The 11,963-nt window shown below is 57.1% G+C and overlaps 1 protein-coding gene across 1 annotated transcript in view; it reads right to left on the minus strand.

Moving 5' to 3' along the window:
* Positions 1-11,963, minus strand: part of LOC112109581 (E3 ubiquitin-protein ligase Rnf220-like) — a 20,764-nt gene that overhangs the window by 7,478 nt on the left and 1,323 nt on the right. Inside the window, exons 2-7 of the mRNA XM_029913696.1 lie at positions 3,911-4,031; positions 3,599-3,641; positions 2,988-3,080; positions 2,570-2,612; positions 1,888-1,934; positions 1,316-1,442 (exon numbers count right to left, since the gene is read on the minus strand). Of these exons, the coding sequence (XP_029769556.1) occupies positions 1,316-1,442; positions 1,888-1,934; positions 2,570-2,612; positions 2,988-3,080; positions 3,599-3,641; positions 3,911-4,031 (474 nt within the window). The remainder of the gene's footprint in view (positions 1-1,315; positions 1,443-1,887; positions 1,935-2,569; positions 2,613-2,987; positions 3,081-3,598; positions 3,642-3,910; positions 4,032-11,963) is intronic.

Consider the following 11,963-nt stretch of genomic DNA (forward strand, 5'->3'; position numbering starts at 1 on the left):
CCCACAGCTGGGGATAGAACCCAGGAGTCCTGACTCCCAGCCCCCCTCCCCTCACTCTAATCCCATTCGGTCCCTGGGGATGTGAATGCCATAGCAAGGAACTGAGCCCAGGCTGAAGCGAGGGCAGGAAGCGTGAAGTACAGGAAACTGTCAGATTTCTCTGCCGGCTTCTGCTGAGCCAACCAGTCTGTACAAATCCAGGTGTGGGTTTGAGGAACTGAAATTTGTGACGTTTCGGCATCTGGCTGGGGAACGTGCTGTGGAGAGGGGTTTGGATTTAAAAACAAGAACAAAGCAGAAGGGGTGAATCTGCCTGGAATCTGTGCACTGCGGAGCAGAGACGCCCTGGATTTCAGCTAAGCCATACACAGGGGGCCTCGGGGACAGAGCCTTCTCCTCCTCCAAAGGGTTAAACTTCTGCTGCCTGAATTAAAGGAGAATCCCCATTAGCAATACAGGGCTTATGACACATACCTGAGCATTCTGATTCCATTCAGTAGAGGGCAGTGGTGTCGCCCCCCAGTACCCACAGGTGTATCACACCCTACTCTAGTCTGACCAAGCCCATTTTCCAGCATCAAAGGTTCTGCTCCGACTCTAACCCCAGTGTAACAAACTCATCCGGTAGCTCCACAGCTGTGAACAGCCCCGCTCCCTCTCAAGAGAGCTCCTTTGGGGATGGGGTAGGAACGCCCGGCTGGCTCAGAGCCGGTGCAGCCCAGCGCTGAACAGACCCATCACGGGTGAATTCTCAGTTACTCCCTTCCTGTGCTTGGGATGGTGGCGGGAGAGAGGGAAAGTTGCTTGAAGCTACCTTTACTCGCCACACATTCCCAGCCCATGCTGTCAGGTAGAGCAGCCTCCAGGCTGCTCTAAATTATGCTCCGCCCCCTAGGGGAAGAAGACAATAGCCACAGCCCTAACTACGCCCCTGATCCACCCCCACCGCACCCCCCCACCCCACCCCCATGGGCCCCTGAGAGCAGGAATAGCCGCAGTGCAGTGAACGATCCCCTCCCCGCCAGACTGGTGCAGAACCCTAACCCCGGCCCCATGCCAGCCCCAGAGACCCCTGGGGGCCATTTCCATCCCAATTTAACATCACTAGAACAGCCTAGAGGCACCTGGGAGTAACTGACACGGAACAGCTCCAGGCCTTGCTCAGACGTAGCCAGAGCACCGGCGGAGGGGGAAAGCAAGGAAGAGGGAGGGTGAGAAGAGAATTCACACACCCGGGGAGGGAGGGGGGGCAGGGACCCACACGCATGCCTCCCAAGCCCCCCCATCTGTCCCCATCACGAGAGCTGCCCCCTACCTTTCGTCTCCGGGACGTTTTTCTTCGGGCTGCGATATTCGTACCCGCCACAGCGGCTCTCGTCGGAGAATTCGTCCTCTGCCTCGGCCAGCCTGGAGCCCCTGGGGAGAGGCCCCTCCATCTGGGCCTCCGGGAGAGACACAGACACCGGACGTATGTGGGGAGAGTCTGTCTCTTGCTGCTGGGAGTTCAATCATTGGTAGGGGTGGGAAGCAGAGACCGTCTCCCCAGAGCACCCTCAAGGGACACCTCTGCAATCTAGTATCCCCCCACCCCGGCCACGCTGCTGCAGATCAGACCCTCGGGCTCAAGTAGCCCCATATCCCCCCACTTCCTGCCATCCTAGATCAGACCCATGGGCCCATCTACCTTGGTATCAAGCCTTGCTGGGGACATTCTCACTATCCACACGACTGTCTCTAGTGCAATCTCATATTCAAATGCCTGCCCTCATTCTTGGCCCTTAGGCTGCAGTTTAACATGGCACCACTCAGGGGCGATCTCTGGGGCTAAATCTCTTATAGACAGGGCCCGATCCATGCACACCCAGACACCCAGCCCCGGATCCTCACCTGCTCGTCCAGGCAGGGTCTGATCCGCTTAAACCGGCCAGCTCTGGCTGCAAGACGAGAGAGACCAATCGGTAAGCACCTTCCAGGGGAGGCTGTGCATCTCTGGAGAGGGGGGTGATGGGGAGCGCTGGACAACTCATGGGGGCTGAGCAGCTGGATCTCCATTGAGGGACCCGGGCAGGGGACAATTTAGGGGGATGGAGTCACTGGATCGGGGCCCAGATTGCAATCTAACCCACCCAGATTATTAAATTCCCCAAAAAATGGGGTCTGCCAAGCCAGGCATGGGCCCAGGGTAACGCTTTCTGCTTCTAAAGTGCCTCCCCTGTGAGACTTTCCCAAGTGGCTCAATATTATTATCCCCCACTCGACAAATATGGGGAAACCGAGTCACGGAGCAGTGACGTGCCGCGCAGTCAGTGAGAGGCATGGCTGGGAAAAGTCCACCCCCACCCCCACTGCTACTTCTCTTCTAGAGCTAGAGTCCCAGCTCTAACCACTTGGTGTCCGAGCCAGGAATTGAAACCCGTGTGTGTGAAGGCCCCGGTCCCGTGCCCTAACCACTAGACCTTCCTGCACCTTATCAGCATTGATCCACCCCCAACAAAGCTTCAGTCCGACCCGACTCTCCCAGTATAAATGCCCCCCACGCCCCCAGATCCAAGCCGAGTCCCCTTCTCACCTCCCATGCGGCCCTCCCGGTTTGACTTCACCCGCAGAAAGGTCTGTGGGGGGAGAAAGCAAAGGGGTGAGTCTCAGGTGAAGGAAGAAAACTGCTCTCATGTCGCCTCCCACCCCAGGCTCTAAGCGGTTCACCCCAGCTGCATCTGGGGTCAGGGAGAAAGGGGACCCCAAGTCAGGCCCCCCAACCCCCACCACATGGCTCCAGGCTGGATTGCTAATCTCGTGCAACACCCTGGTTTACTTCATGAATCGTGTCTCCCTCTAGTGGCACAGTCTAGGTACTACAACAGCCAGCTACACCAGCCGGGGGAAGGGCCCCTTTATCTCCCATGTTTGGGGCTAGTGTCTGAGCAGCCGAAGGTCCCCAGTTCGAGTCCCTGCTGAGGGCTGTGGTCTGGTTGGGGGGGGAAGCGCACCTGCTGCCTGTCCACCTTGTTGTGCCCGTCCTCGTAGGCCTGCGGCGACCCCTTGGGAGAATCCGTGCCATCCTGAGCGGAGATCGCTGGAGACTGGAAGGGAAGATGTGAGGGGTGAGCTTGCGCCGCTGATCATGTGGGGCTGGAGCAGCAGGGGAAGAACAGCGGGGTGGCTGGAGCCCCTGGGGGTTGAGTGATTATGGACATTTGGTGTCCAAGCTCTCCCAGCAGGGAGCGTGGGCTGTGGGGTGAGCTCCCAGCCTTTCCCAGCAGGGGGAGCTGTGGGGAGCGGGGCAGGAGCACTGGCTGTGGGGTGAGCTCGCGGCTACTCCAGTCTCAGTAGCTCTCTGCGAAGAATCAGTGTTCACCACCTCTACTCTTGCCTCTTACAGCCTATGAGCTGGGGCAATGACTGGGCTGGACTGGGCCAGGATAGCACCCCCTGGAGTTCACCCACAGGGGAGACTTCAGCCTCTAGCTCCTAAGTGCCCCTCCCCAGGAAGGGTGATGGGGATGTGCGGGGAACCCCAGGGAGGAGGGGAAGAGGGACAAAACCCCTTTGCTGCAGCCATCCCCGGCGCCGGGGAGGGAGGGAGGGGGGGAAAGCTCACCTGGGACGATCTCTGGGCGTCCTCCAGAGGGGTCGTGGCCTCCCTGCGGAGAGAGAAGGAAAGGATGAGCTGCGGGGGGGGGGGGGGAGGGGGAGTGCCGAGCCCCAGTGGGACCAGTCCACAAAGCCCCCCGCCATCCAGGGGTCTCGCTGACTCACTGGGGTAGGGATGCTCCTGTGTCTGTCCATGGTGGGGGGTTCCCGTACCTGCCCATGAGGAGGTGGTGGAGGCTCCCATACCTGTCCAAGGGAGGGGGGGCTCCCTTACCTGCCCATGGGGAGAGAGAGGGGGAGGGGGAGGGGGCTCCCGTACCTGTCCAGGAGGTGGGCGAGTCTCTCGATCTCCTGCTGCAGGTGCTGCCCCAGCTCCGTGCACTGCAGCTCCCTCTGGCAAAGGGGGCACCGAAGGGCCAACAGCTCCAGCTTCTTCTCCCCTGGGAAAAAGGAGGCAACCTAGTCAGACCCACAGCCCTGGGGACGTCCCGCCCAGCTGGGTGCTCCGCCCCCACCCTCACAGCCAGCGCTCCTGCCCCACTCCCCCCCAGCGCCCCCTGCTGGGAGGGGCCAAATCTGCAAGTCCCCGTCCCACCCTAAGGAGCAGGAGGAGCTGGTTACCAAGCCAAGGCCTCTCCGGGGGGCCAGCAGAGGGCAGCTGGGGCCGAGGAGCCCGGGGAGCGGAGATCCCCAATCAATCAGTCTGGTCAATCAGCTGCTGCCCTCTGCGATGTGACCCCGGGAGCTTCTTCCTTCAGCCCTGGCTGGGGGTCAGGGTCTGGTTAACGAGCTATTAATCAATCCCATTGAGCCTTTGTCCCCGCTGCCTGTTGGGGTTATTGTAGCCAACCCGGGACAGCAGGGCACCTGCTGCCTGGCAGGGGTGGGAGGAACGGGTTGGGTCTGAACGGGTTGGGATAAGGGAGAGATTAAGGCTGGGGGAGCACAGAAGGTTTTGCAGAGAGATCAAAGGTGTGACAGTTCTTCCTTATCAGCCGATGCAAGATCAGCCTGGTTATAGCGGCCAGAGGCAACAACCGAGACCAGCCTCCCCTCCCCCCACATTGCGCCAGGCGCTGTACGCACCCCAAGAGGCAAGGGGCGCGCAGAGGCACTGTGATGTAATCCAGGGCACTGGACTGAGGTCAGGACACCTGGGTTCCAGCCACTGACAAGCTAAATAGACAAAGGGAGTGAGAGGGGAAACTGAGGCACGGAGCAGGCACGCTCCTCGCCCAAGGCAGTGGCAGAGCTGAGATCTCATTGGGTCTCACTGACCTCATGAAATGTTGTTTCCCAAGCAGCGGGTTGTTTTTAGCCTTCCCCTCCGCCCCCACCTCCAATGTCCTAGAGCTGAAAAGGGACCACGTTGCCCAGTTTCAATTCCACGTCCCAGGAGGCCAAAAATCAGCAAGGTGCCTCGGTTCTGTTTATTTGCTCTCGAAAAAAACCCAAACTTTCCAGCTGCAAGGTAGAACTTCCTGCGAAACTGATGCCTGCCGGGCAGGCCTCAGACAGCTGTAGGGCGAGGCGGGGCGAGGCCCCCCTCCCCCACCCCCGCAGAGACAATGTGCATATCAATATTGACGGTTGAGCTTCTCACTCAAGCTGATCTGGGCCCGGAAGGGAGGGATTTAGCCTCACTTCCCGGCTCTTCCATGGGTTCCCCGCACTGTTCAGGATTTTACTTCCTATTGAAACACCTAGATTTTCACCACAGGCTGGCTCTGTGCCTTGGTTTCCCCAATCTGTAAAATGAGGATAATTATGGTTGTTTCTATCCAAAATCAGAGCCCTGTTGCGCTTGGTGCTGTACAAACTCCAGGGGAGAGGCAGACCCTTCCTGGAGAGCTCTTCAACCTAGAGAGGCAGAAGGGGTCTTGGTAACCCATTTTACAGATGGGGAAGCTGAGGCACAGAGCAGGGCCGTGACTTCCCCCAGGGTACACAGGGAGTCATGGCAGAGCCAGGAATTGCAGCTGAGTCTCCGTCTAATGCCGTCACTACACGAACATCCTTCCACCATGGCAGCGGCTTAGCACACTGGCTTTCACCCGGCCTTTGTCTGGCTTGTCTACTAGATTGTGAGCTCTGTGGGGTAGGGCGGGACTGTCTCCTACCATGTGTCTGGGCCGCACCTGGCACAATGGGGCCCTGATCTCGGTCAGGGTCTGGGCCGCGCCTGGCACAATGGGGCCCTGATCTCGGTCGGGGTCTGGGCCGCGCCTGGCACAATGGTCCCCCCAGTTAGTGCCATGGCAGGCGATATTTACAATATGACATCTGACTGGAGTTCCCTAACAGCACTTTCTCCCCTGCTGATCAGCACAGGCTCCAACTCCCGAGTTTCGCTCTGAGTTTCCACGTCAGACAAAACCCCGCAGAACCCCTCAAAGTGAAACTCCGACTCCAAATCTCCAACTTCCACCACCCAGGGGGCGGGGAGGGGAGGACCCACCAGTCAGTGCAGAGGCGGGGGGGGGGGGGGGGGACCCCCCCCGCGGGGGGGGGGGGGGGGGGGGGGGGGGGGGGGGAGTGACTGATTAGCTCAGCTTCACTGGGCATTTCTGTGATGGAGAGCTCTGGGCCTCAGCACTATTGTCAGAGACCCCGAACCCAGATGGGGCTGGGAGCCAGGACGCCTGGGTTCCATTCCTGGGGTCTGGAAGGGGGGTAGGGTGTCGTGGTTAGAGCAGGGGTGCTGGGAGCCAGGACGCCTGGGTTCTATTCCTGGGATCTGGAAGGGGGGTAGGGTGTCGTGGTTAGAGCAGGGGTGCTGGGAGCCAGGACGCCTGGGTTCTATTCCTGGGATCTGGAAGGGGGGGAGGGTGTCGCGGTTAGAGCAGAGGGGTGCTGGGAGCCAGGACGCCTGGGTTCTGTTCCCAGCTCTGGGAGGGGAGGGGAGTCTAGTGGTTGGAGCAGAACTCCTGGGTTCCATTCCCAGTCTAGCCACTAGCTCTCTGCATAACCTTGGGAGAGTCACTCCCCAGCGCCTCAGTTTCCCTAGTCTGTAGACTGAGGATAATCCTCCCCCATTTCCCTGGGAGGCTGAGTCCCGATCTTTGTGCTGCTGACTCCAGACTGGGCCCAGTGAGGGTGTGTCTGCAGGGGGATGGGGGGGGGGTCCAGCTCCCCCCCCCCACTGGACCTCTATTGCTCAGCCCCTCCCTGGCACGGGAAGGAGGAGGCAGTGGATGGCTGCACAGTGCGGGGGGGGGGGGAAATGGAGGCGAAAGTTCTGCTTGAGTTAAGATCCTGAAGGGCCATTGTCTACTCTGCCCCCCTCTCCACCCCACCCCACCCCACCTGCCAAAGACAGATCAGGAGGGTGTGTCAGCAGGAGTCACTCTGGGTTGCTTCGCAGGGGCTGGATCTGGGCTCCCCCCTCTCCTCGGGGCCAGGGCCCCCCTGGGGAGAATCAGCTACGCCAATTTGTCCTCTTCACGCCCTGTCACCACCGGGGTCCTGACGGAGAGGCCCAAAGGGGCCTCCCCCTCCCAGCCGTGCCGTGGGGGGTCCCGAGCCCGCCCAGCTGAGTGGAAAATAGGCTTTATGCCCCTTGCTGGGCGGCCGGTCACACCCGGGGAGCTGTGAATACATGTGAGATGTAATGGAGTCCCGGGCCCCCCAGCACGGCCCCTTCCCCCTCATTTGTCACTGCCGTGGGGCGGGGTCAGGCATTCTCTTTCTGACCCAGGGGGCACTAGGGTGGGGGGATTTGGCCTCTGGGGGTGGGCAGGATCAGCTCTCCAGCCCCTCAGTAACCTGCACAGGGTCCCCAGTGTGTATTAGCTGGGAGCGTGGGGCGGGGATAGGGGTACCCCTGTCCTGGGGACTGGCCATGCATGGCCTTTCTGCCCGGCCGGCGGGACCCAGAGACAGGCTGATGCTGAGGAGGTTCGGGTCTGAGATTCCCTGCATTTTTCAGCCAGGGCAGGCAGGAGGTGGGGAGATCCAGGTCCTGGGGATGATGGCGCTGGAAGGGCATTGTGGGGAGATTCCCAAGCCAAAGAAGCTGAGGCAGTGAAGGGTCATCGAAACACCCAAGAGCGGCAGCATAGATCAGTGTCATGAGAGAGCGGCCCGAGCAGAGGGGCTGGGAAGTCCACCATAGATTGGAAATGCTCTGGGCAAAGCCTGTCTTTCTGTGGGCTGGCTCTGCAGCGCCTAGCACATGGGGGTCCTGGGCCGTGAGTGGGGCTCCTGGATGTTACCATAATACACCTAATAATGTACAGCACCTAGCGCGATAGGGTCATAGAATCATAGAATCATAGAATATCAGGGTTGGAAGGGACCACAGGAGGTCATCTAGTCCAACCCCCTGCTCAAAGCAGGACCAATTCCCAACTAAATCATCCCAGCCAGGGCTTTGTCAAGCCGGGCCTTAAAAACCTCTAAGGAAGGAGATTCCACCACCTCCCTAGGTAACCCATTCCAGTGCTTCACCACCCTCCTAGTGAAAAAGTTTTTCCTAATATCCAACCTAGACCTCCCCCATTGCAACTTGAGACCATTGCTCCTTGTTCTGTCATCAGGTACCACTGAGAACAGTCTAGATCCATCCTCTTTGGAACCCCCTTTCAAGTAGTTGAAAGCAGCTATCAAATCCCCCCTCATTCTTCTCTTCTGCAGACTAAACAATCCCAGTTCCCTCAGCCTCTCCTCATAAATCACGTGTTTCAGCCCCGTAATCATTTTTGTTGCCCTCCGCTGGACTCTTTCCAATTTTTCCACATCCTTCTTGTAGTGTGGGGCCCAAAACTGGACACAGTACTCCAGATGAGGCCTCACCAATGTCGAATAGAGGGGAACATCACGTCCCTCGATCTGCTGGCAATGCCCCTACTTATACAGCCCAAAATGCCGTTAGCCTTCTTGGCAACAAGAGCACACTGTTGACTCATATCCAACTTCTCGTCCACTGTAACCCCTAGGTCCTTTTCTGCAGAACTGCTTCCTAGCCATTCGGTCCCTAGTCTGTAACCGTGAATGGGATTCTTCCATCCTAAGTGCAGGACTCTGCACTTGTCCTTGTTGAACCTCATCAGATTTCTTTTGGCCCAATCCTCTAATTTGTCTAGGTCCCTCTGTATCCTATCCCTACCCTCCAGCGTATCTACCACTCCTCCCAGTTTAGTGTCATCTGCAAACTTGCTGAGAGTGCAGTCCACGCCATCCTCCAGATCATTAATGAAGATATTGAACAAAACTGGCCCCAGGACCGACCCCTGGGGCACTCCACTTGAAACTGGCTGCCAACTAGACATGGAGCCATTGATCGCTACCCGTTGAGCCCGACGATCTAGCCAGCTTTCTATCCACCTTATAGTCCATTCATCAATGGGGGCTCCTAGGCGTTACCATAATACACCTAATAAACAACCTACAGCACCTAGCACAAAAGGGTCCTGGCCCCTGGGCCATGACTGGGACATCTAGACATTAACGTAATATACCTAATAAATAACCTACAGCGCTCAGCACAAAGGGGCCCCGGCCCCTGGGACATCTAGACATTACCGTAATACACCTAATAAATAACTTACAGCGCCCGGCACAAAGGGGTCCCGGGCCATGACCAGGGTCCCTAGTTGCTACCACAATAAAAACAACGGGCCGAGTGAAGTGAGATGCTACAATCAACACAGTGGCGTGTCTCCATCTGTGCGATAACTTCTGAACGCAACATCCGATCCCTTCCAAGCTCTCAGGGAATGTTTTCGGCACTGGTGACGTTGGTGAAAACCGGAGCACCGGGAAAGTCTGATTTCCTCTCAACTCCGGTCCTGGGCAGTGTCCTTTTGGTGCCACAGGCAATGGAATCTCCCTGCTGCTGTCTATGCACATCACAGGCATGGGGGCCCCAGGCCGCTCACCGGCTGTAAAACGGGCGACCCTCTAGTAAATAACAATACTAGTGATTAAAGAGCTACTTAAACGCTCACGAATCCATCGGGTGAAATCCTGGCCCCCCTTGAAATCTACGGCAAAGCTCCCATTGACGTCAGCCGAGCCAGCATTCCGCCGAGGGAGTTTTTAGTTAAAGCCCAACCCCCTGGAGTCAGGGGATTAGGAGAATCTCAGCTTTCCATTTTTTTAAAGCAAATTTCTAGCCCTTGAGGTGGTGGAGAGATGCTGGAAAATGGGTCCCTAAAAGTTCCGGAACCAAAAGGAAAATACTTTGTTTCCTAGAGTTTAAGGCCAGAAGGGAGAGCTAGGCCATCGAGTCAGACCTCCTACAGAGCACATGCTACGAAATTCCTGCCGGACCCCCCGTCCCATGCTGAGCCCAATGACTTTAGTTAAACCAAAGCATTTGAGTCCACAGAAGGCTAAAGTGTCATGTGCCAACGCAGGCAGAGACCAGGAGGGACCCAGGTGTCACCAACACCCGAGAACTGATTAGGTGAGACATGCTCCTATGATCCCAGCCTCATGCTGCAGAGGAAGCCAAATTGCCCCCAAGATCTCTGCCCATCTGACCTGGGGAATATTCCTCCTCACCCCTAATCGGGCGATCAGTCTGACCCTGAGCAAGCCCCACCAGCCAGCCAGCTAGAAAAGGGATTCTCTGGATCTGCTCAGAGCACCGTCCCACCCCGCCCCATGTCCCAGCGGCAGCTGAGCTCTGATGCTTCAGAGGAAGGCAGGAAAAAAACCCAGGATCCATCTGGCCAATTGTGCATTGGGGCGGGGGGGAAACTGGGACATTCCTTCCTGACCCCTGCATGCAACCGGCTGCAGCCCTGAAGCATGAGAGTGGATTCTAGTCATTATCTTAATGCAGAGCTGGGAGCATCAGGAAGCTTCCCAGGCCGAAAGGGACCTACATGACCAGCCCACCTGACCCCTGACCCACCACACACAGCCCGAATTTCTCCCAGAAGCTGGATTAAAACACACCCATTAAAAGATCCTTACATCTCATTTTAAAGACTCTAAGCAATAGTCAGGCCATCCCCTCCTAGGGAAGCGGTACAATTTAAAATATCTAGGTATTGTTTTTAAAAATCCCTCATGATTTTTTAAGCCAACTTCATGGGGGGTGGGAGGACTTGTGATTTTTTTTTTTTTTTTTTGAAGACTTGAGGGTTCTTGAAGCTGATCCTCTGTATGATGCATCGATCTGTTTAACCCCGTAGGCACGGGTGGGCCCATGCTGTTTGCGTGCTGCCCCAGTGGTTAGCAAGGTTCTTAGCCCCATTAGTAATGCGTGCCTGTGGGGGTGGGGAGTGGGACATGAACTGGATTATGGAGAAGACTTTCTACCCTGCATCTCATCCATCTGCCACTGTTCTCCTGGCAGCCTGGAGATAATGACGGGGATGAATACACCCAGCGAGGGGATTAGCATGATAAAAAGACAAGATCCAAGAGAAAGAGGGGGCCAGCCAAGCCCACCCGAACTCCCCGCGCCGGGGTGGGACAGTCGTGCAAAGTGGAGGGGGGCGAGAGGCCGGATTGCTCAGCGGCTCGTGAAAAGGTTGCGTTTGTACTGTGTGGTTGACTCCTGCTGGGAGATAAATAGAGGTTGCTCTGTTGTGTGCGTCCGCCCTGCCATTGCCAAGTTACCAGCCCCCCACCCCTCCTGGGCCCAGCCGCAGAGCAGGGACCCCATCCTAACAGGATCAAAGCCAGCCTGCCCTGGACCATGCCAACCTCTTCCACGAGACAATGGGGAGACCCCTAGTGGTGAGCAAGCCCGGGACAGCCACGGGTTTTGTCCTGGGTCCAGCAGCGTCAATGCAGAAGGCCCCTTCTCTATGAAGTGTTGGCTCGTCTCTACTGCAAGAGATGTCCAGCAAGGCAGGAGGGTTCAAGCCCTGACGGCTATGGGGCAGGGGGTTCCCAGAAGGCACCGGCACCGCTACAGCTGTAGGGGGCGGTGTCGCTCTGAAGACACTCCCCAGCCGAGCAAGAGAAGCAGCCGCTCTCCCCGAAAGGGATTTCCTCGCTTAGGCCTGGTCTACACTAGGACTTTAATTCGGATTTAGCTGCCTTAATCCGAATTAACCCTTCACCCGTCCACACTACAGAGCCAGTTAATTCGAATTAAAGGGCCCTTTAAATCGATTTCTGTACTCCACCTCGACGAACGGAGTAGAGCCTAAATCGATTTTGTTAATTCGAATTAGGGTTAGTGTGGACGCACACCACCGAATTACTGTGTTTAAGTTAATGGGGTAGTGTGGCCGCACACCACCGAATTAATGTGGTTTAAAACCGAATTAAGGTGCTTAGTGTGGCCGCGCACAATCGAATTTATACAACCTGTTTCCCAAATTCGAATTATCTAAATTCGGATTAATCCTGTAGTGTAGACATACCCTTAGTGTAGACGCGACGTGATCCTGGGAATTTGGAGGTGC

Source organism: Terrapene carolina, unplaced genomic scaffold (assembly GCF_002925995.2).
Source record: "Terrapene carolina triunguis isolate 2854851 unplaced genomic scaffold, T_m_triunguis-2.0 Scaffold833, whole genome shotgun sequence".
NCBI classification, from domain to species: domain Eukaryota; kingdom Metazoa; phylum Chordata; order Testudines; family Emydidae; genus Terrapene; species Terrapene triunguis.